The 25,745-nt window shown below is 32.8% G+C and overlaps 3 protein-coding genes across 5 annotated transcripts; 1 reads left to right on the top strand and 2 right to left on the bottom strand.

Annotated features, from left to right (window-relative positions):
* Nucleotides 1-5,459: 5,459 nt before the first annotated feature.
* Nucleotides 5,460-8,857, top strand: LOC144560433 (Major facilitator superfamily protein). Its single transcript, XM_078309632.1, has 6 exons — nt 5,460-5,678; nt 5,787-5,901; nt 6,463-6,680; nt 7,031-7,578; nt 7,683-8,002; nt 8,222-8,857. The coding sequence occupies exons 1-6, from the start codon at nt 5,475-5,477 to the stop codon at nt 8,758-8,760; spliced, it is 1,944 nt and encodes a 647-aa protein (XP_078165758.1). The 5' UTR covers nt 5,460-5,474; the 3' UTR covers nt 8,761-8,857.
* Nucleotides 8,858-8,935: 78 nt separating this feature from the next.
* LOC144560434 (peroxidase 31-like) lies at nt 8,936-10,928 on the bottom strand. Its single transcript, XM_078309633.1, has 3 exons — nt 10,464-10,928; nt 10,137-10,384; nt 8,936-9,475 (listed from the first exon to the last, which is right to left on the bottom strand). The coding sequence occupies exons 1-3, from the start codon at nt 10,854-10,856 to the stop codon at nt 9,085-9,087; spliced, it is 1,032 nt and encodes a 343-aa protein (XP_078165759.1). The 5' UTR covers nt 10,857-10,928; the 3' UTR covers nt 8,936-9,084.
* A 5,789-nt stretch (nt 10,929-16,717) lies between these two features.
* LOC144560631 (sulfatase and phosphatidylinositolglycan class N domain-containing protein) lies at nt 16,718-24,654 on the bottom strand. 3 transcript variants are annotated; one of them, XM_078309868.1, is made up of 18 exons: nt 24,439-24,653; nt 23,469-23,663; nt 22,791-22,946; nt 22,410-22,703; nt 22,101-22,321; nt 21,920-21,994; nt 21,716-21,782; nt 21,024-21,343; nt 20,692-20,925; nt 19,876-20,063; nt 19,572-19,713; nt 19,230-19,338; nt 18,874-18,976; nt 18,600-18,774; nt 18,066-18,164; nt 17,926-17,984; nt 17,533-17,638; nt 16,718-17,064 (listed from the first exon to the last, which is right to left on the bottom strand). In XM_078309868.1, exons 1-18 carry the CDS (start codon nt 24,629-24,631, stop codon nt 16,903-16,905), a joined length of 2,898 nt encoding a protein of 965 aa, XP_078165994.1. In that variant the 5' UTR covers nt 24,632-24,653; the 3' UTR covers nt 16,718-16,902. The 3 variants fall into 3 exon arrangements, 2 of the variants coding, with proteins under 2 accessions (XP_078165994.1, XP_078165993.1); XM_078309867.1 differs by having other exon boundaries at nt 22,410-22,946; nt 24,439-24,649; XR_013513432.1 differs by lacking the exon at nt 18,600-18,774 and having other exon boundaries at nt 22,410-22,946; nt 24,439-24,654.
* Nucleotides 24,655-25,745: the final 1,091 nt, after the last annotated feature.

Genomic DNA, 25,745 nt, shown 5'->3' with positions numbered 1-25,745 from the left:
GCACAACTGGGGACCATTAAACATGGGGGGACCGCTCAATCATTAATGAGCGTTTAAAAAACTGTTAGTATTTAACTTGAAGCATCGAAGTATTTAACTTGAATTTATCAGGTATTAAACCCTATGCAATGATATCTATTTATGAAAGAATAAATCAATCCATTAATTGTTCCCGCACAAAATTTCCTTTTTTTTTTAATCGTCCCCGCACAACTAGAGACCATTAAATAAACAATCCCCTCACCCAATGATAAATACTCTGAGACATAATGATAAATATTTTATGTTATATGGGTAAATACTTTACATTATATGAATAAATACTTTATGTTACATGGATAAATATTTCTCATGCATACTTTCAACTTTCAGTAAAACATCAATGATAAATACTCTCATGCATAATGATAAATATTTTATGTTACATAGATAAATACTTTGTATTGCATAGATGAATACTTCTCAGACATAATTGCAACTTACAGTAAAACATCAATGATAAATACTCTCAGACATAATGATAAATACTCTATGTTACATGGATAAATACTTTATGTTACAAGAATAAATACTTCTCAGAAATAATGATAAATATTTTTTTGAACATCAATTAACAGATAAGCATTTATTAACAGTGATTGTTATTAGATAACAGTATAATTAATGCGCAGATTGTTTTTAAAGCAATAATTAACACGGAAATTGTTATTAGAGGAATGCATAATTAATGCAGGGATGGGAGTGGGGGGTTTCTTATAATTAGTGGGGGATAAAAGGAAACTTTTAGGGAAATTAGTGGGGGGATATATGGTAGTTAAGGAAGAGAGAGAGTGCGGGAAAAATGGGGGGATGAGAGGGGGGTTTGTTATAATTATTCAATTAAAATAATCAAAACGAATTTAGAAATTGTTATAGCAAATTAATAAAGAGCAGATAATTTTAAAATTTGTGTCAATTTGAAAACGATCGGTCCGGATTCTTCACGAACAAACTTAAAAACTTAAATATTGTGTTGTCTCAAAAAAAAATTTTAATTTCATTTAATTGTGGTTCAAGATATTGAGCTAATCAAATTAAATTTCATGCTTAGGCTCATAGCTCTAAACTCCATCCTCGACCCATAAGAGAGAAAATATGACTATATATAGTTTGTAAATAATAATTCCTTTGACAATAAATTATATTCTTATAACTCTCATAATTTTTTTAAAACCATCTTATCATCCCGATTATTTGGAATGTGAAGAAGATGTGAGAATCATGACATCGATATTCAACTTGCGCATCGCTGTAAATATAACTAGAAAGATCATGACTATTACTATAGTTGCAAAGATACCTAGTACAACCGGCTGACAACGGAAAGACAGCGACGACTTTCGCCGTTTCGCAATAAATTCGCAAGGCCCGCCAGTCCATGTAATTTCTTATATACTTCTAATTTTATACAAATATTTAAATTATAAATCTGATAAGACATTATAACTCTATTTAGATATAAAAAAAAATATCAAATTAGTTTACTCCAAAATCTAAAATAAATTTTCTACTCAAATTAATAGAATTGAGATAAAATTTACTACTAAATTTGCATAGCTAGATTCTTCAATATATATATATTGATGTTGATCAAAGTAAGTTAACGTGACTTGTATGTAATTATTCATATAAATAGAGGAGACTGAATGACAACCAACATGAATGCACTATTAACTTATGCTCTTATTTAGCATGACTAGTATGTGATTATTCATATAAATGATGTGAAGATTTCAAATAGGAGAAGGCAGGACCAAAAATTATGTAGTGGGGCAAAATTTTGATATAAGTGAAAATTTTACAACTATTATTAAAAAAGTACTAGTATAATTATTTATCTTAATTTTTCCAAAATCATAATGAAAATAACAAATATAAATAAATTCAAGTTTCTTTAATTCTCATCTCTTCTGATTCGTTAGCAAATTAAAATTAAAGTATTTCATTATAGTTGAACTATAATGCCATTTACGAAAATATGTCACTATCGATTTGGAAAATAATAAAATCTTAGGAAAAATTGTTAAAGCACTGAAAAATAACAATTATCGGTTGCTTTTCTTTTAGTATTTTTTCTTAAAATTAGACTAATTAAAGAATTTAGAAATTCCCATAGCAAATTAATAAAGGGCAGATAATTTTAAATTTTTGTGTCCATTTGAAAACAATCGGTCCCAATTCTACACGAACAAATTTAAAATTTGTGTTGTCTCAAAAATTATGAATTCCATGTAATTGTGGTTCAAGATATTGAGATAATCAAATTAAATTTCATCATTAGGCCCAGAGCTCTAAACTCAATACTAGACCCATAGGAGAGAAAATATGACTATATATATATAGTTTGTACAGAATAATCCCCACAATTGTATTTTTTTTTTTTTTTTCCTTTGGGACAAGTATAAATGAAATAGACCAAAAACAAAATAACCTTTGACAATAAATTAATTATATTCTCGTAATTCATCCACTTATCCCAGCTCTAATTGAATACCTTAAGATTAACAATATTATTTTTCATCCAAAATAATTTGATAACCTCACAATGATGAAATAGATGATTTTGTTTTTAATTGATCACAAAACACAGAGTTTACCAATTTTCTCATCCCAAATTCATTTTTATTATTAAAGGATATATATAGTTCACTTCAACATTTTTAAATTTTATTTTCAAAAATTGAACCTGCATTAAGTCCGCGATTGCTCATTCCCTGAATTCATACATTATCCTTTGCCTAAATTTTTATTTTTATTAATAACCATACAAATACTCCTACTTTTGTGGTATTTTAAGAGTTGGGATAGATTAAGGTAAGTGTATTTTAAAGTCTATAAAATTTAAAAATTCATGAGTAAGGCTATGATATTTTAAAGCACATATCGATATGTACTATAAGTTCATATCTTCATTTTTAAAGTTAAAAAAAAATAGATCCAAACTGTTCAATATGCATGATCTTTATTTTTATGTACTTTGATAATCAAATTTTATATTCTTTTGAACTTTTTTTAACTATCTTTTAAAATAAGTATAAATCATATAATTTAAAAGTTTTGGACTAAGCAAAAGCATTGATTTTGAACCTATGTAAAAATAATAATAAAAAAAAAGTAAAACCCCTTCTCCAGCAACATTTTCATATAGAAAACATGTTGAGCAGTTCAAATTAACTATGTAAACATCGAAAAACATCAGGGATATAGCTAGGAATTAGTTTAAAACAAAAGTCCAGTGTAAATAAAAATTAAAGACTAAACTGTGTGCAAAAAAAAAAAAGATTTAGCTACTTAAAATTGAATTCTGGAGTAGACAAAAAGCCATATACATATAATTAAGTTTAGACTTAAATTTTAATATGAGAGATTTGATTTTCAAAATTCAGAAATAGACACTTATGATCTTTTGTTTCAGCTCTGTCACTAAAAACTAAAGATATAAATATGTAATACGGACTAATTAATACGTAATTTACAAGATACCGTAACCTTACTTAAAATTCAAAATTCATACATATATAGATCCAATAAGAATAAGAAGAATCATCCTTATCTATCTGAACCGTTGAGTAGATCGATTAGTCAATTTTTGGATAATAATTAATGAATGGGCTTATCAATTAAGTGTAGTAACTTCTCCTCTAGTCAAAGGAATCTTACTACCAATCATTGCATGCAATGGTGGATCCACCGAATTACACCTAACTATATATATATTACCTTTAATCATACAATTATTTAATATATATATATGCATGACACACGTTTCCAAAACCTAAAGTTCATGGACTGTATCATACTTACCACAATTTCATTGGCCCCTTCTCTCCCCTTCTCTCCCTTACACGTGGCCACCTGTCTTCTTCTCATTTGCACCAAATGACATATTCTCTCATCTCTTTCCTATTCAGGCCAATTTATTTCCTAATCATGCCAACCATAGAAGTGTTTTAAAAATTCTACACATATGTTGACAATTAATGAAAGAAAAATTATTTAATTGTACATATAGTTTGTATCTTTCTTTTTTTTGAAAGTGTTGACACTTAACAGATAAATTATTTTATATCTGAATTTTAAAATGTTTATAATACATACATAGTGTATATATAAAGTATTCATCATTTTTTCAGAATATTCATACAAAAATTTGAGTTGATTTTTGTATTAAATGACTAAGAATACATTATTTTTATTTTTTTAATTCTAATAATGTAATTAAAAAATATTCTTTTCATCACATCCAATTCTTTTTTTGGTTAAAGAATGCAACTATTTTTTAGATATGCTTTGCCATGTAAGTTATTCGTATAAAGTTAATTAGTAAAACTTATAAGGTGTTGAGAATAATAAATATTTTGCTTTGAAGATCTTAGAGATTTGGCAGCTTAAAAAAGAGTACAAGTATTTGGCACCACATAAAACTCCCAGCAAGCTTGTCCAATTGCTCATACCACACTACCACAGAGCTAGCCGACCACATGCATGATTGTCCTCTTTGATTTTTTGTGGCCACCTCTCTACTAAGAAGTAAGGCCATCTAACTCTAAAGTTTGTTCTAAGGCCATTCAAATATTATTATATGAATCAATATTTTTTATTATCAAAGTTCAAATAGTCGATCTAAATTGTTTGACATTATTATTATATGAAAATGTGCTTGCGGACTAAATTTTATGTTTGTTATTATTTATTTAGATAAATAGAAAATCACTACTTTTGAATGGTCATGAATCTCTAGATCAAGTGAATTTCTACCTATATAAAAAATAGTAAAATAAAATCTAAAAATGCTAATTTTGATCTATAAGTACATTTCATATATATATAGAGATCGATCGTTTGAACTTTGTAAATAGAGATATTGATCATAGTACAGATCAATATGCGGTATGCATAGTACCGTAGCTTCACTCTATTGTGATTCATGTTGTGCTTGTGGTGGTGTTTATTTGCTCATTTAAGTAACACACTTCAGAAATTTGTGATTGTAGTTATTTTGATGGTCTCTTTATTTTATTTTTAGAAAAGGTCTCTTATGGTCATATGTAAAAAAAGTCTCTTATGGTCATATGTAAAGAAAAAAGTCTCTTGTGTTTCAAAATGAGATAATTTACTTTTTGGTTGGACCAACTGTCAATATATAGTATATATATTCTGCCATTAATTTACATAAATAAAAATTTATATACTCTTTTTTACCAAATAAGGCATAGGATTTAATTACCTTTTTAGATGAGGGACCATAAATCATGAAATGTCTTTTTTTCACAAGTCAAAAAAGAATATTTTTCTGATTTAAAAAAAAAAGGAATCTTTTTATGTATCATTCTACTTGAAATCATATCAAATGCTCAAGCCCCAAAATATATACTGGCCACAAGATATGCTGCAAAGTTGATTGTTACATAAGATATTTTTGTATAAAACAAGATATGCAACCTAGAAGATGTGAGCAACACAAATTGAACCTCTCCCCTAAATCATTTTGGCCTATATATGTATCATCTCTCACTTGCTTAAATTTTCAAGCACCAACTGTCCCAAATAAACAAACTACTAACACCAATTTTGTCAATCTCACTTTCTTTCTCTCTGTTTCTCTTGTTGGTTGCTTTGCAAATTTGGCTTACAAAATGGTAATTTAATTAAATAATTGCTAATGCAATTTTGTATATTCCCTTATTATGGTTATTGTTGGTTGTTTAGAAACTTTATTAATTTCTCTTAAATTAACAATAACCTAGGTTTCAGCAGGAGCATGCTCAAAAGAAGAGAATAATGCATTAATTGTTGACTACAGAGGAAACCCTGTTGACAAGACTAAAACAGGGGGATGGCTTGGAGCTGGCCTTATTTTAGGTACAATATCCATCATCTCTTCTCTTTTTTCACTCCATATACATTGGGATGTAAAATAGTTACGCGGTGACTGGATACATCACGGCACGTGTGCTGGTCATGTGATGTGACTCGCGTGTCCCGTGTCGTGACTACTAGCATGACATGACCATCCTTCAAAAATTGGCACAACATAGTATAACACGACACGCAAACTGATCTGGTCACGACACGAAACAACATGTGCCATCCCTCCGAATTTGATCACATCACAACACAAATTTACATAGCTCCATATATAAAATATATGATACTCTTCTATTTTATCAAATTATGAAAAAAAAAATACAAACTTCCAAATGCAAATACTATCAAGGTATATGTAACATAGGCAACTTTCTGTTCCTTTTAAACTTAAAAAAGGGAATAATTAAGTCTCATTTTTTGTAGACAATTTACATTTTGATTTAGTTGTATCACTATCACTATCACTATCACTATCACTATCACTATCACTATCACTAGCAATTATTTTCAATAATTGTGAGACTAAACTCAAATGTTTTTCCTGCATGTATACAGGGACGGAATTAGCAGAAAGGATGTGTGTAATGGGAATTGCAATGAATTTGGTAACATATTTGGTAGGAGAATTGCACCTGTCAAACTCGCAAGCGGCAACTACCGTCACCAATTTCATGGGAACTCTTAATCTCCTTGCCCTTCTCAGTGCTTTCCTCGCTGATGCTAAGCTTGGCCGTTACCTCACCATCGCAATCTTTTCTACAATAGCTGCTCTGGTAAGAGAATCAGGTTAATTAATTAGTTAATTTAAGTATACCACTTTTGTCAATTGAATGAGTTTACTAGACTAAAATAATCTACTTTTGGGACCATAACGAATTGATTTTGTGGTCATAATGAATCTTTCCAACTATCACTATCAAGGTAAGAACTAAGAAGGGTAGTTACTAAAAATAACAGTTGTTTAATATATAAATACATGCATAGTGTTTGATGGGTTGATTTTGACTTAAAGAATTAATTTAACATGCATTTGTCTTATCAGCATGTCTAAATCAAACATAAGTTATGATACTTCTTGCTTAATCATCTAAATCAACTACTAAATTTTTGCAATTAAAAACAGGGTACAACTTTGCTAACTATCGCCACATCATTGAAGAGCATGCGGCCCCCACAATGCGAAAATTTCCGTGTGACACAACACGGGTGCATTCCAGCGAGTGGGAGTCAGATGGCAATGCTATATGCATCTCTTTACACCATTGCCCTTGGTGGAGGCGGAATCAAGGCCAATTGTTCGGGTTTTGGGTCCGATCAATTTGACATCCGGGACCCAAAGGAAGAGAAAGCAATGACTTTCTTCTTCAATAGGTTTTACTTCTGCATTAGCATCGGGTCACTTTTTGCTGTGACAGTGCTGGTATACATACAAGATAATGTAGGGAGGGGATTGGGATATGGCATTTCAGCAGCAGCAATGGCAATATCAGTAGCGGTTCTTCTTGCTGGTACGCCAAAGTACCGGTACCGACTGCCGCAAGGAAGCCCATTTACAGTAATCTGTAAGGTGTTATACCTCGCTTTTAAGCAGAGAAAACTCGCCTACCCTAATGATCCTAGCGAATTGGAAGGTTATTACACAGGCAATGTTGCTCATACCGAGAAATTCAGGTAACTAACTAAACTGCAGTGCGTGGTGCATGCATTGATACATTCATACGTATAATAAATATGTGCATGGTATCTAATTACACATGTCGTGTACGATTGAGCAGGTGTCTTGACAAAGCAGCGATCAGTGTAGTCACCGACAACAGCAGCCCCGAAAAGAAGAGCGAGAAAAAGATGTTGAGCACAATGACAGAGGTGGAAGAGGTGAAGATGGTGGTGAAGTTGCTACCGATTTGGGCGACATGTATCTTGTTTTGGACCGTGTATTCACAAATTTCGACCTTCTCTGTTGAGCAGGGCACCTTTATGAATCGCCGTGTCGGGGGCTCCTTTCTCTTCCCTTCCGGATCCCTCTCTGTTTTTCTCTTCATCACTATTCTCACCTTCACTTCTCTCAACGAAAAGGTGCTTGTGCCCTTGGCAGGTAATATATATATTTTCAACCATGAGCATAACTAGAAAATTTAAATTTGGGTAGAGGGGTTGAAATGTTAATGTGTAGAAAATTGGACTTGAACTCAAATCTCCACAAAACTAAAGATATAACCACATATTTAGTATTAGAGAGGGTCTAATCCATATAAACAAATTTTAAAAATTATATAGTATAAAGGATCAAATTGCTAATTTACTGATATGACAGGTAGAATCACACGCAACCCGCAAGGCCTTACTAGTCTCCAGAGAATTGCCATCGGCTTGGTTTTCTCTATGCTTGCCATGGCCGTCTCTGCCATTGTAGAGAGGAAAAGACGAGATGCATCAAATAGCGGAGAAAACCCGATCAGTGTTTTCTGGTTAGTGCCACAGTTTTTCCTGGTTGGTGCAGGGGAGGCGTTTGCTTACGTGGGACAATTGGAGTTCTTTATAAGAGAGGGACCCGAGCGAATGAAATCCATGAGCACGGCTTTATTTCTCGCTACTGTGTCAATGGGTTTCTTCTTGAGTAGTGTGTTGGTCACATTGGTCGGTAAGGTGACAAATGGGAGATGGATAACAAATAACCTGAACAAAGGGAAGTTGGATTACTTCTATTGGTTGCTTACAATTTTGGGTGTGGTGAATTTTGTGGTGTTTTTGGTGTTTGCAATGAAGCATGAGTACAAGGTTGAAAGAGACTTCAAAGAGGTTGAGTTGAAAGATGATGCAGTTGAAGAAGCTGACAAAGGAATAGATGTATAGAACAAAACAAACACAAAGGCCTTTCTTTACAAAGTTAGAATAGATCTATAACTTTTTTTTCCTTTTTCTGGGTAACTAGATTTGTAATTTTGCAAAATTGCTTGTGTGTATATATATGAACAAACTTCTTCAATGTTGGATTCCACTTTTTCAATGTATACATAAACAAACTCAATAGAAAACATAAACTTGAATAATCACTATTTCCTCACAGGACTGTTCATCAACACAATCTAAAATTTCCAAGACCCAATAAAAAATTTCAAGTATGTGCAACCCCACAATAGACTAAGAACACAATAATCAATCCAAACCCTAAAAAATTTAGATATTATTAAAAGAATCACATCTCCTTCTAACCTCACCTTGTTGACCGGTCTTCACTCTATACAAACTAATCTTTTGCATGGCCTTTGCAAAATCTTCAAAGAAAACTGTTTGGTTGGAAGCATACCGAGAAACAAACGGTCTGGTACGAGCATCAGACATCAGCATGGAATCCGATGCTAGTAGGCCGAAACCCCTCTGTAAGTTCTGGTAGTAAATGTTGTCGAACCTGCCAGGTGTCATCACATCATTGAATGTAGAGAGTGTGGGGTCCTTTAAATAGTTAGCGCAAGCTCTTTGTAAAGCTTTTGCAAATCGCATGTCAAGCTGTGGATCAACCACACCCCATCCTTTATTTTGATAATTGTATATCCGCCCGGCAAACTCCCTAAAATTGTAAACAGAGATATAAATATCATATTCAGTTATCCAATACCAGAATATCACTAGTCATCTTAATAAAATCAATTTTTGAAGGCTAGTGTAAGATTTCTTGCAGTGGAAAAAACAAAGGGGAACATTTTACTCTTCTAAATTTCAAAAACTCACAAATTTAACCAATTTATTAACTTCTCTATTAAAATTTATTTTAAATTTATAAAATTACTCATTTTATCATTTATTAAAAAATAAAATTATATAGTTGTATAAGAAAGATGTTCCGTCTTCTAACTAGTTGGTTTCTGACAACAAATGACCTGATTTCTCTACTGGTAAACCAATATCACTGTTTCAGTATAGAAAGATAAAGGGGGGATTTCATGTATACCCCTCAACAACTTGGAAATTACACATTCCTCCTAAAATAAACAATATCATATTTACCCTTCTAAATTTAAAAAACTCACAAATTTACTCGTTTTAATGTCTTTTATATTAAAACAAACTTCAATTTTATGAAGTACCCATTTTACCCTTAATTAAAAAAATTAAAAAAATATGTAATTGGACAGTTTCTGAGCGCAAATGAGTAATTTCTTTACTTTTAACGCTTCCACAAGCATATTCCTACAAGTCTGAAAATATTTCTTGATATGAAATGCACTAACTTGCAATGAGAGAAACCGACAGTATGAGCGCCAGCAAGGGCAACCATGTCTTGAATTGAGAAGCCTCTGGTACCAAACAAGTGTATCAGCTGAGATGCCGACATATTAGTACGCGGTAGAAAGGAATCAGCATCGGATGCATGCGAAAAGAGTGAATCTTTCCTACCAAGAGCAACTGCATAGTAGGGCCCACCTAGCATTGACACGAGATCACGTGTTGCCAGAGTGAGTATGTCAGCACAGGACACCTATAAACATAATGTGATTACAAGTGTTAAAACAACAACTGGACATATCCAGTTTTGGTAAAAATGGAGATCTTCAAACCTGGCCTGGGCATTGCAATTCGAGGGCTGCCTTTGCTCTGACAACGGCATCAAAGGCATCACCAGGCAAAGAGAGATTGATTTCGGAATCACGCTCTGGCAAGGAAGAAGGAAGCATGGAGGATTTGGAAATGAGAACAGAGGCGTCGCAACCAGTGACGAAGCAGTCATGGAAGAAGAGACGGAGAGTACCAGCAGCGGTGGTAGGGTTAGCGATCTGCTTTGAGGTGACGGTGTCGGAGACGATCTTCTCGACGCCGGGACAGGAGCGGTGGTAGTAGTTGGGACTGAGGAAGCCACCACCTCCTCCTCCTGCTGCTTCTCCTGGAGGTGCAGCGAGGGAGAGGAGAAGGAGGAGGAAGAAACGGCGGAGCAATTCCTGTGCTTGCTTCATCAATTCAATTGGGAGACTGGAGACTGGAGAGTACTGAGTGTACTAGACTACTAGTGCTAGTGTCAGTGTTAGCGTTTCAGATGGTAGAAAGAAGTAGGTCCATTGTCCGTCGGACGTACTTTCAGGTCCAATGACTTCATCACCGTCCGATTTGCACAACAATCCGCGGACACAACAATTGATGCATATTGCACGGGTATTGAAGCAGAAACACATATCTTAAAACGAATTGGACAGTCTTGGATCTTATAGAACCTAAAGTAGGTCTCGTTAGCATCTGTCCTACTCCGAAGTTGATGGGTGGTGGTGGAATTTATTATTCATTTTACATCAGGTAGTAGAAATTTTATTGTTATATATCAACCGTGTGATCTGCATCGGCACGAAAACTGAACTATTCAAATTCTAATCGAACGGTGACATTGTAAAGACAAATCGTGTGTTCCCGCAGAGGAAACTGATTCAGTGAGGTAGCGGTGCGGTGCAGCTCACATGTATGTAGACAAAGGCCAACAAATCAATTAAACTCTACATTTCGTTCGCACTACGTTTACACACACAACAGAGGACACATAAAATCTTGAGACTGGAGAGGAATAGTGTACTAGTGTCAGTTCTAGTGTCTGGACAGATGTGGAGATTTGGATAGGAACCGTCCGATCTGCAATGACACGAATATTAAAGGGATAGCTTGCGCTAGAATCTAAACTCAGATATTATGTTACCTTAGAGGATAGGGATTCAAGCAAGCAACGGTAAGTGCGGTGCGGTACTGCTCACATTTATAAGGTAGACAAAAGTAAGGATAGGTTGGGTAAGTATATTAACAGAGTAGTTTTCGCTGCATGATGCGCAAGAACTATAAAACAGAAACAGCTTTTCATATGGTTTTTGCTCTGCGTAAAGCCAAACATGGTGTGCTAAAATATGTACTCAGTAAGGTTGGCTAAGGCGAGGGAACCAAGAATTTATTTCGCACTACGCTTACACTGTTACACACACAACAAAAGGACACATTAAATCTGGGCTCCAGAATGTATTACTATATTACATATAAAAAGATTTACGAAAATTGGGGAATCTTGGTCTAATATTTTATATAGGCAAGTGCCAAGTGGCAAGGAATTTGTGTCTCTTTATAAACTACGTACGACAAGACAATGAGACGAGGATACAACTTCAAAAAATACCCCACAATATAGAATTATTTATTTCTTGAGGGGCTCACCTCAAAACAATCCAAAGCCACCAGCTGTTATTAATTTGGCAGTTAGTTGTTATAAGAATAGGATATAAATTTTTTTATATCAATGTTTTAAATTTTGGTTGATAATTTCTCTATTGTACATTTAATCTAATATTATGCATAACATTATAATATGTGTCTGTATCATTTTTTAATTAATTTAGACTATATTTGTGATTCAAACAAACAAAGATAAATATTATACATAAACTTATGTTAGAATGCGTTAATAGTGCGTATGTGTGTCTTTGTTCAACTGTTTAACCAAATAAACTCATAATTATGTTCTTAACAGGTGCATTAATTTTATTCGGTCAAACCAAATTTGTTCATTTTTTAATCAATTTGAACTACATGTATGGTTTAAAAATAATCAAAACTTATATATTATCTCACACATATGCAATTTACATGTGCATGAATTTGTTCTTGCAAAATCTCACAAATACATTAAATATTATAAATAAAGTTATACTAGAATGCATTTATTGTGCTTTCATTTGCGTTTGTTCATATTGTATGATTTTGTTCAGTTGGATTTTGTTAAACCGATGAACAAATTTTGGGTGTTTTCTAATCAAATTAAACACCCAAAACCGATGACACACGCAGAAATAATCAATACCGAAATTCTTTTTTTGGGTTTTCTTATTTTGAATATTGGCTTTGTAAAGTAATTAAGGTTTCATATTCTTAAATGTAACATTATCATAAAACAAAGAATTAAGGATTCAATTTTTTTTCTTTTCAGTAAGAAGATCAAATATTTTTAAATATATATATATATATATATTTTTTTTTTTTTTTTTTTTTTTTTGCTTTTTCGAGGCTAGACCCAAAAATTAATTCCACTTACCATTAAAATCTGAATCAATCAATTGTAAATTATAATATTTGAATATGACATTTTACGGTATATGATGGATTTTTTCCGTCCTATATTGAGAAGACAAATGTTGTGAACAAAATCAAAATTTTCATGAGTCAATCATGCATTCATTATTCTTGTGAAGAATTTTTTTTATTATAAATCATTTTATAAACTTACCTGTTGTACAATTGCAATTGATTATTTATCAAAAGCAAATTAAGAAGACCAGAAATAAAAATAAAATTTACTATTTCAGATAAATAAATCTTATAAGTTTCTTGTATAATATATCAAAGTAAATCAAACTTTTGCATATTGCATTTTTTTATGGTTGAGGATGTTGATTTTTTTTAATTATAGTAACTTCTTTGTGTATGACAATGCCAGGTTGAGTTTGAGACACTTTTGCAATAAGGTGCATTGTTGGTAACAGTGAGAATGGTGGTATTTTCAATTTCTAAATTTTTTTTGCTTGTTTTAATAGTTAATAATATCTCTATTATTATACATCAAATCAAATATTATGCATAACATTATATGAAATGCATTTTTATATGTCTCTATTTTTTATATTTTTAATTAATTTACACTATTTTTTATTCAAACAAATCGAGATAAATATTATACATAGAATTATAATATAATATGTCTATAGTGCGTCTGTCTTTGTTCAAATTATTAATCAATATGGATTATACACTTATGATTCTAAGTTCAATTAAACTCAAAACTATGTTCTTAACAGGGAAATTAATTTTATTCCTGCAAATCAAACATATACATAAAATTTCTGCAAGCATCTACAAAGTGTGTGTGCTCGTGTGTGTTTGTTCATTTTTTAATTAGTTAGGATTACATGTATGGTTTAAAAATAATCAAAACTTATATATTGTCTCACACGTGCAATTTACATGTGCATGAATTTGTTATTACAAAATCTCACAACTGCATTAAATATTAGGAAGCGTCTAATTGTCCATGGCCTTTTGTCCACCATTTGTCCACAGCTTTAACTTGCGCGAATACTATAAAATTACTTCTACATGTTGTATAATTATACAATATATCACATAAAATATATCAGTTAATCACAAAACATTCAGCAACTATTTGAAGTAGTTCCATGATAGTTAGAAAAAGATTGCAACTTGCACAACAAGACAAAATAAATGTACTTTCAAACTGTACTTTCGGAAATTACAGTTATAGGAAGTTATTGGCAGTTAGAGTTAATTATTAGCGTCTGCACTGGGTTGAATCTTGTATACTGTAAAATTAAATCTTGTATACTGTAAAATTGAATCTTGTATACTGGAAAATTGAATCTTGTATACAATAAAATTTTCAATTGAATATTGTATACTGTAAAATTGAATCTTGTATACCGTAAAATTTTCACATAATACTGTAAATTTTCAATTGAATCTTGTATACTGTAAAATTTCTAAAACTAAACCATAAAATAATACCATCTATACTGTAAGATAAAATGTAACAAATGCTACATTTCAGTTTAAACTACAACCTACAAAGAATCATGTATACTGTAAAATTGCAAAATATAAACCATAAAATAATACCATGTATACTCTAAAAATTGCTAAATCTATACATACATCCATCATCACACAAAAAATCTGTTCACCACAAAACAACATATGTTCACCACAAACAACATCTGTTCAATACAAGATAAAAATATTCACTGCAACATTCAGAATAACATAATAGCAACAAAAAAACTATGGACAAATAACTTTTACATTAGAAACCTCTTGTGTTCATTGTTTGGATGAGTAAGAAGCCTCTCTATCATATCTTTCCTCCAGATTTTCACAAGATGAATACTGTAAAATTAGAAGATGAATACTGTAAAATTACAAGATAAAAACTGTAAAATTAACAAATCATCTCTTTCTTCTAGATTTTCACAAGATGAATACTGTAAAATGACAAGATGAATATTGTAAAATTAACAAGGCAATACTGTAAAATTAACAGATTAATACTCCATATCGTCTATCTATCATCTATTTCCTCCAGATTTTCACAAGATGGATACTGTAAAATGACAAGATGAATACTGTAAAATTAACGGGGCAATACAATAAAATTAACAGATTAATACTCCATAACGCCTCTATCATCTCTTTCCTCCAGATTTCATTTGAAATGCTAGATCTGTTACTGCATACAACGAAAACAACAAATTCAACAGAAATAACTTACTAGATTTGAATTTTGCCGTTGCGGCCGATCCAAATTATTCTTCCGATCCGATCCGATCCGATCATCTCTTTTCTTTTTTCACCCTACAGCAATGAGCAATTATGATAAGTTTCCACAACAATTTAGAACTAGGCTTTACTCAATCTGACAAAATGATTGTCGTAAAGTTCAAAATTGTCTGAACTTTTTAACTTATATCATATTTTAGATATCAGCAAGTCACGATGGTTAACTTTGGGAAGAAATTGATGGCCGACCAAATTGAAGAGTGGGAAAGGTATGTTTTTCTCAAGTCGCAGATGCCACTGGTGGAGGTACTTCCCTGTTGATATTGAACCAGACTTTTTGTTTGAAAATTCGAGTAGGTCAGAATCAGAGAAGAAGAGATCAATAACTAGGATTTTGAGATTTTGTACCTGACATCGACGATCGCCAAGCGAGGATTGTAGCTGTCTGCCGACAAGCCGCCGCCACGCGAGGACCTCCGACCGGTAAGTGAAATTAGGTCAGAAGAGAGTAGATAGCTGGAGGTGACATCTGAGCCGACCGATGGCCTGATCTGTCTTCCTGATCACGAATCCAACGGAGTAGATCGCTTTGCCAAGACTCATTATGTCTCCGGCGGTAGACAACGAAAGTTTGATAGTGCACATCGAGAGGAGGTAGAATTTGGGGACGAGGTTTGTTCGATCGAGGGAGATCGAGATGGAGAACAACAAAGAGAAGAGCGATGCCTATCTGTTTGGGGATCGGACCATGGTAGCTCGATAATCATATCCGCCATTAAAGATAGCTTGAGCGAGGATTGAGAAAGAGGGAGCTCTGATTTAGAATCTTGCTAACAGGAGAGAGAGAAAGCAAATATAGAAAGAGGAGACGATTTAGAAAGTCGTTAGGAATTTGACGATTAAATCGCCTTAATGAAGAAAGAGAGGTTTATTAAGTAGTTGTCGGACCGTTAAAATCCGTTAGAATTGGATAAAATTCATTAGTTGTGGACAGATGGTGGACAAAAGGCAGTGGACAAAAACTTTTTCTCTAAATATTATACATAAAGTTATACTATAAGGCATCTATTGTGCTTTCATTTAAGTTTGTTTATATTTTAATCAATTTGAACTACCTTTAAGAAAAACAAAATTAATAGATAATCTAAAAAATTACGTGTGTATGATTTTGTTCATGCAAAAACAAACAGATACATCAAATACTATCAATAAAATTTATCTAAAACAATATACACCTATCATAATCATTTATAGTATAGAATAACTTCCTTATTTTCCATTTTACTAGTGAAAGGATACCTAATATTATATAAATATACGATTCAAAAGTATACCCACCAACCTAAACTTCTTAATAAAATAATTTTCTTACTGTCCAATTTTATCAGTATAAACATCTATGGTGATACATACATGATTGAACCAAAAGTACCTTCTTTAAATTAATAAATTATCTCCTGTAAGTAAATTTTAGATACTGGAATAAATGTTAGCAGCAAAACTCTACTAAATGTTAACTAGATTAAAATTTGACAATTCATTTCACTAAAATATAAAAAATTTACAAAATTAGTTCCTAAACAAAGCTTCTTCAAATGAATCTTCTAATAAACTACTAAATTTTGCTTTACCAAGATCAAAATTTCATGTGTTGACATCATATATAAAAACACCTATCTAATGAAATATAACTTACAAGGCCTTGATTGAGAACTGGCTGGTGGAAATTTGAATATCTTTTGTATAAATATTTGTGATTGCAAAAAGCATCAAAACAAAAACCACCTGAGCACTCACTATCCCGAAATGACTAATGCTGTTACCTATCTCCATCCAGCTCCCCGTATTTCTCACCTGTCAATACGTACAAGTCAGAGAACTAATAGAAGTATTTGAAAAAAAATTAATGAACAATATTCCCCAATAAAAACCAATTTACAATTTTGTATTGAGGGATGTTCAAACATCAGTTTGGTTAAAACCAAATTTAAATAGTCAAACTGAAATTTTATTAGCTTTCGAAAATCTAACCAAACCAACTGGATTAAACTGCTCAACTGAATAACAACTAAATTTCAGATTGTTTGGTTGAACCAAAATAATAGAGATTAAATTTCAAAAGGTCAAAACTCAATATATATATATATATATATCAGTCGAACCAAAATAAGAGAGATTAAACCAAAGTAATTCAAGTAAATATCAACTAAATTTTGGTTTGTTTGGTTGAACCGAAATAAGAGAGATTAAACCGAACCAAATATACGAAACCAAAAACCAAAGTAATTCAAAAATTAAAAGAGATGGAGGAAGATGACACACCAGAAAAAAGAAATGGATGGTCATGACATCAGAAAATAAAATCACAATGAAGTACAGGCCGAGTCGTGGGACCCGCATGATCTTAGTTATGGCACTAAATGCACATCTGCATATAATTTGATAGAAACAAGACATGATAAAGAGCAACTCAAAAGGTAATGTATGAAACCAAAAGGCAGGTTCTCAGGGGAATTTCAGAATTTTGGTACAGTACCATACTGGTATTGAGTATAACTCTTAAACAATATATGACTATTGATTGAGAATTTTCTTTTTATCTTCATAATTTGTGACAAATGTAGATTAAGTACTCAACTTTGGTTTACATGTCCAATGAAACCCGTGATTTAGGCCTTTCTTTTTTCAAAAAAGGAAAAGAAAAAGAGAACTTACATGACAAGTATGAATGGAATAAAGAGCTTAAAAATTAGCAATGCTGACATCAGAAAAGGCTGCATTAAAAATAACAAGAGAGATTTGCTTAATACATTGAGATACAAAGAGAATAGTGAGAAATAGAGAGAGGGACTAACACTAAAGATTGTGATGAAGCGGTACACAGAAGATATCTCAAAACTTGCAATACTAGCAAAGTTACCGGTACCAAAAAAGGCTACATTAAATAACACCATCTGAAAACAAAATAAAATAGAATAGAATATAGTTTAGAACAACATCCATAATCTATCAAATAATCGGAACTGATAAAGAGAAAACAAAGAAAAAAATATTATTAGAAATACACTCCTGAGTCCTATTTGTTTGGGGGAATTTCATGTATACCCCTCAAAAACTTTGAAATTACGTATTTCCCCCTCTAAAATTCATAATATCATATTTACCCTTCTAAATTGAACAAATACCCTTCTAAATTTAGAATAACATTTTTCACTTAGTATTTGTGTTCAAATTAGAAGAGTAAATATGATATTATGAATTTTAGAGGGGGAAATACGTAATTTCAAAGTTTTTGAGGGATATACATGAAGTTCTCCCTATTTGTTTACTGAAAAAATGATCTAGAGAGAGAGAGAGAGAGAGAGAGAAAGTGTGAGAGGGATACATACAAATATTAAAGGGACCCGTAAATCAGCCAATTCAAGGTATCTTTCATCAGTGTTTCCAACTAATGTACCAAAGCGTGACGAGGAGTTCTTTTCTTTTGAATAACTAAAAGCCGATTCTATCAAAATCCAACCTGTCAGTACCAGAGCAAAGGCACCATAAAACACTGCCTCATACCTACAAATATTATTAGAAAACAATACATGAAGGGCTTTTATGAGAGATTAGAGAAAAAAGAAAGGAGAAAAGAGAAAGAGAAAAAAGTTCAGAAATTACCCTATTGACAGCAAGAGGAAAGGTGGAGCAAAACCCAGGAAAATGGAAGTCAGACGTGATAAAACACTATTTTGAGAAAATAGTGGTAAAACAATAGAAATTCCTGCGAAATATATTTGCAAAATAAAGAATTGTGTTAGGGTTTCATTCAAGCAATGCCATTTCTCTTTACTTTGTTCCTTTATTTTATTTTTAGCAGGGAGTAGTGCCTGTCATTTGTATTACTTATTTATTATAGAGTATATAAATAATCTTGGGTGAGGTCTTAAGACTAAATGCTGGCCAATTTTTTTGTGAAAAGGGAACAAAATAAGATGAAAATAATTGAAATAATTGGATAAAGAGGCAAGAAATACCAGCAAGAGCCCAGTTAATGAGTTGGTGCAAAGGGAGAAGTTGCCGTTTCTTTGCTCTATGTGAAGTTGATATCCATACCATAGCTGATGAAAGCGCAACTAATGAAACCTAATGCATAGTAATAGGATAGAGAGCAGATTAGCTTTTGTATACTTGACCTTCAAAAATTATGCTATTTTTAATTTTTCCTTTGTGAGAAAATTTCTCATATAGGCCAATTATGTATAGTATTAGGATAGGTAGGCAACATTAATTCTTACAAATAAAAATGCAAGAGAAAAGGTTTTGGAAAGGTAGTGAAGAAATGAAAAATAATTATCCATAAATTATTCATTTAATACCTGAATGAAAAAGAGCATAGTGAAGTGAGATCCTTTCTTAGTGTCTTTTGACAGATATACCCAGAACTTATCTGAATTTTTGTTTATGTCAATCCATTTAGAGGCCAAAGCAATCAGTATAATTAGTGCTCCACTCAAAATCCTACAAAAGGAAATGCAAGTAGCATGATTATACAATTTATACTATAAATCTGCATCCCTCCCTCAAATTAGTGATAATTATCTTAAATTAAAATACCCATGTTTTACGCTTTATCTTACAATTAAACAGAAAAAAAAAAAGCAAACAAAACATAGAACTTACACAAGATTATTATTTTCTGGTATTTCGGCAGGCATTAATGTAAAACCTGACAAGAACCAGGTTGTGAGACACACAAATACTGCCAAGAAATAATTTCCCGGAATAAAATATAATAAAAGAACTGGGCCCACCAAACCGGCCAAGAGAAAGCACCAGGTGTAAAGCTTTCTATCTGTAAAGCTCATTACCTACACAAAATGCACAAGTCTGTCAGTTTTCAGATAGCAGTAACCTATTTGTATTGGACATGTCCATTACTTCCAAAATAAAGGTACAAATTATATGACTTTGCAACCTCTCCTGCTATGGTACCAAGAAGTGTATTCTTCTATAGCCAAATAAATACAAAAATTAAAGAGTGAGGCTATGGTACTATGCATAGCGTATATTGGTCCGTACTATGGATCCATATCTTTTTTTTTCAAAGTCCAAACAGTCAATCCGAACCGCTCAACATAATTTTCACATAAAAATGTACTTGGATGCCATAGTATACACTTTTTAGAGTTTTTTTACTATTATTTTAGATAGGTAGAAAACCACTTGATCTAAAGATTAGAGACCATCCGGAAGTAGTGATTTTCTGCCTATCTAAAAAAATAGTAAATAAAAATGTAACTTTGGTCTCCAATGGTTCAGATTGACTATTTGGACTTCAAAAATGAAGATATGGATCCATATTACTGACCGATGTGCGCTATGCATAGTACCATAGCCTTAGTCAAAAAAAAAAAAAAAAGTTAACTTCCAAAATAAACCAGTACTGAACAGGTAAGTTACTGATATCTAACATTGTAATCTTCAAATTTCACCTACCAGAAACTCAAGAACAAAAATTGACAGGCATGAAGTGGCGAGTAGCTTGATATGAGAAATAAAGGGCATTTTACTCAATTCACCACACAAGCACTTCAAAAATTGAAAATCACGCATGATTCGGGTCCATAGGAAAGTTGTCATTAAAAAATAAGCATGATAAAGATGTGGTGATTTCTCCAGAAATAGAAGAAATGATATAAATCCAGCCAATATGCATCCTCCTATATACACCTAAGAAATAAAATAACCATAAACTAGAGATTAGGTGATATTCCTCAGTTATCAGAACAGATGAAAATACCATGTAAAATCAGATGTGAAATACTTACTGTCTCTGACGAGCCTGTAGCATCGTTTTTTTTGGCAAAAAGGTTCTTTGGAATTGAAGTATAAGATTTTACCACGTGAATTATGAGATTTACCATCCAACCAAGGTAACCAAGGGTAATTACAGTCATGAGCATATGCCAATCATAGGTTTGGAAATAGTGAAAACCTGAAAGAGCCAACTCCTTCAGGGTTTCAGATTGCCGTATGGCTGTGCTGAAATCTCGGGCTAATATAGAATTTTCGATTTCTTGGAGGGTGAATTGGTAATTTTCCAAGGGCTTGAATGGGTTGAAGTATAGTGAAGACTGCTGTTTTAACTCTTTGAAAATATGTTAAGGTAAAAGCTAGAGAACAACAATGAAAATATAAGGTAAAAAATACAAAAATAATAGAAAAGTATATAAAAAAGAGGGAATTTCCCCCTCTAAAATTCATAAATTATATTAAGCCTTCTAAATATAAAAAACTCACAAATTTACCCAATTGATTGACTTTTCTAATAGAACTTATTATAAATTTATAAAGTACCCATTTTACCCTTTATTAAAAAAAATAAAAATATAATAATATGAATTTTAGAAGGGAAATACTCAATTTCGAGGTTTTTGAGGGGTATACATGAAATTCATATACTGCACTGGACTGGTACTGGTCTAATAACAGAGGAGGGATAGTTCATGTATGAGGATACGAGATTTGCGAAGAAATTGGTTGAGTATTTGTTTAGTATTAGCCAAGACTGCTTCAACTTCTTCTTCCTATAATAAATGCAAAGCAAAAAATTAAGAACTGTAAACAATGATAGAAAAGTGCTTCACCTTTGATTTTGAATAATAAAAAGAAAAAAAAATGCACAGAGAGAGAGAGAGAGAGAGAGAGAGAGAGAGAGAGAAACCTTATTCAAATTTAAGTACTGTTTTGGTAGACTGCCAACAGAATTGACAGGACATGGTAAGCCCACTAGAGTAGCCTACAATCATTGAAAATTTAAAAAAAAAAATAAGTACATTATATAACCCTCTAAAATAATACATGAACTTTAGCAAAAGAACAAAGAATTCAAATAGAGTGACAACCATAAGGGGGGCAATATCGGCTTGGTTGACATCCAGTCTCTCTATCCCATGTAGGCCCCACTCGTCAGGGGTGGTTCCATGCTTGTGATCATCTACGAAGCGGAACCCATCGTCTTCAGATTCTTCTTCAGAGTACGTCAGATATTTTGGATATTTTACCCCGGCCCCCCATGCGACTAATGGTGTATCAGTATTTGAGGGGTGGCCATCCCCATGACTGCCTATTTGAAACAATAACCAAATTACATACATAACATTAAAAATTACATGCATTACCCTAAATCATAAAAGGGTTAAAAAAAGAATAACCTTTGTCACTCATTCCATGATCAGCTGTGAAGACATATGCAGTTCTACTATCATTGAAATAACTCTCCATTAAATCATAAACCTCTTTTGCAATACTATCAACAACCTTCACATTATTCAGGTAAATCGGAGAATACGGCCTGTGTGCGTGGCCATTCGTGTCACAACCTAACAAATGGAGAAATACTACCAACTTGTCTTGTTTGAGGAGTTCTTTCATTTTCGGATCAGTGCGGGACCCGTTTAACAGATTTTTAAGTTGATCCAATGACCAATGATCCAAAAAAGATGCATCTATTGAAGTAAGACATTTGAACAAACTTTGTAAATACAAAAATATGTATGTATTGATCTGAAAAGTATGTATTATGTGAATTATACCGGTTGCGAAATCTTCGTATTCATGAGGGTAGGTGGCCCACGTGCTGTGGGGCACACTGGAGCAAAAAATTGGGACAATGTCAGGGCTCCCAAATGAAATTGTATGCCGACTTTGGTTGAATACCGAATCAAACTCTACCGGGTTTGCTTTCCAACCTGTTAAATAATAACGTATAGAAATAAGAAGGAATCACTTATTAGTTATTATTGAACTCTGAAAGGAATCAAAATAACACAGAATTGTATGGTTGTGAACCAGGGTTGCTAAGTGAATTGTGGAAACACGCAGTAATTTCTAGTATTTGCAAAAGAACTCCCTAGTCCCTACAAAAAATTCATGTATACCCCTCGAAAACTTCGAAATTACATATTTCCCCCTCTAAAATTCATAATAACATATTTACCCTTCTAAATTTAAAAAACTCACAAATTTATCCATTTTAGTGTCTTTAAATACCCATTTTACCCTTTATTAAGAAAAATAAAAATATGTAGCATGTTTCAAAAACACATCAATCTTCTAATTGGTCGGTTTTTGAGAGCAAATGGGTCATTTCTCTACTTTTGACGCGTAAGTTTCTGATGCTTACACCTAATTTTGAAGTTTTTGCAATTTTTAAAATTTCGGAAGAGCTTTTCTGATTATCTGCTAAAAAAAATGAGAGAATTTTTTTTTACCTTTTGTGACGGCACTGGGATCCTCGTAAAAACCAGCAATGATAGAAACATGCCCCGGCCGTGACTCAGTGGGAGGTCGTGCATGGGACACCCCCCACCTCCCTTTCTCTCTTATTATACTTCTTAGAAATGGGGCCCGAAACCCGTTACCTGACTCGTCAGGCTCAAAGAATTTATCAGCCCTAAGCCCATCAGCTATACCAGTATAAAGAAAAGAAAAACAAAAGTAAATTACTAACAGTATACTGGTTGATCACACTCATTTTAGTTGGGTTATAATCATGATGATATTAGTAGTATGGGGGAATTTCATGTATACTTGGATATTACGTATTTCCCCATCTAAAATTCATAACATCATATTTAACCTTCTAAATTTAAAAAAAAAAAATCACAACTTTACCCAATTTATTGACTTTTCTATTTTAAACTCATTTCAAATTTAAAAAACACCCCATGTTACCTTTATTACCTAGTAATATATACTGTACCAGTATCCATACTGTAACTGGTAACATGCAGCTGGGATGTATACTAACACTGCTTTGACATCATGTAACCCAAAAACCAAATTGGGTTACAGGTACAGTTACACACACACTAATGTCTCCTCCAATTGTACCAGTTCTGGTACAACACTTTTCAAATCTCAGCTGCAAATACCAGCTGCAGGGTATTAGTAATACATACTGTACTGGTAACAGGCAGCTGGGATGCGTACCAGCACTGGTTCAACATGAATGCCACTGCTGGTCCAACACTTCTCAAATCCCAGCTGAAGGACATGATTGCTTGTTCCTACTAGACCCAAGTATATGATCATGATATTAGTAATATATACTGTACCAGTATCCATACTGATACTGGTTGGACTGGTACCATGTAACCACAAGAGCCAAATTGGATAGTGGTACAATACTTTGCAAATCACAGAGATAGAGAGAGAGAGAGAGAGAGAGAGAGGGTGAACCAACTAAGAGGACGAGGCGATTGGCGGGGGCAGGGAGTCTGGGATGGACCGGGTCCATGCCATGAACAATGGGGGTTTTGAAGTAGATATCGAAAATGCTGAGCATGTAGACAGCGTGCAGTGCTACGCCGAGCGCCACCAGCCATCTCTCCCTCCGCCACCTCCGTCCGGTGGATCCACTTGATGCGCTCATTTCAACTGTCTGATTCTGATCTGATCTGATCTGGTTTGGTACTAACTAGTATAGGGGTTTGGGGTAAGGATATGGACAGAGTAGATTTTGTTTCATGACGAGCACTAGTCATATGCAGCACTGTTTTGGCTCTACTGTCTATGCGCTGCATGAAGTGAATAGTAGTACTCTGTCGATATCTCTACCTGTGGTTTGTTTATGATCCGAATTTAATTATTAGTTATTAACATCGTAGTTATTACTTCATACAGCGCACGAACCATATTTAGAGATCATTTGATTCTATAGTTCTTGCGCTGCATCAAGCCAAAACTACTCTGTTAAAATATTTACCCATTAACTAGTGTAGTGGTTTGTTGTTATGATCTGAATTTATTATTAGGTAAGACAGGGATTAATCATTAGTTAATTAATTAATTAATGAATTAGTAATTAAAGTAAGGGGAGAGATGGAAAGTTGCTGCCTCAATGCACATAATGCTTTAATTTTCGTGCCAAAATAGATCTGACGGTCTTGATTAAAACTCAGATAGAGTTATTTTAGGTGATATGAATTCCCTTCTTCCGACCTATTTCTCAGGTAAAGATTTTAAAAAGAGCAGTTTTGACTTCATAGAATGCTATTTTAATTATACAGTTCATTTGTTGTTTTGATTTTACAACATTATTTTTTCTTTAATCTATATATCATTGCCTCCTTTTTATAATTTTTTGGCTGAGGTACTAAATTAAAATTTTGCGAAAATCTCAATTAGTTAGATTCATCTTAATTGGGTATATGTAACTAATCAATGTTAAATCTAAATTTTGTAGATGATACTTTAATTATTCTTTCTGAAAGCAGATAACAAAATGATAGGTGCTCTTAAATGACTTCTGGTAGAGTTTGTAGGTTTATATTGTATAACAATGAGTTATCCATATATTCTACCCTACCCTTATTAAGTAAGTATTAATCTTACTCATACTTTATTTTTACTCATTAATAAATTGAGTCATTAATAAATTGAGCCATGTACCAACAATTGAAAATAAAAGCTTGGCAAGGTATTAGATAATTGCAATTATGTGAAACATATGCAATTATCCTACTCGTTTAATTAAGAAGCTAGCT

The sequence above is a fragment of the Carex rostrata genome, chromosome 10 (genome assembly GCF_964058835.1).
Source record: "Carex rostrata chromosome 10, lpCarRost1.2, whole genome shotgun sequence".
Lineage (NCBI taxonomy): Eukaryota > Viridiplantae > Streptophyta > Magnoliopsida > Poales > Cyperaceae > Carex > Carex rostrata.
This window is presented reverse-complemented; position numbering and strand designations above follow the sequence as displayed.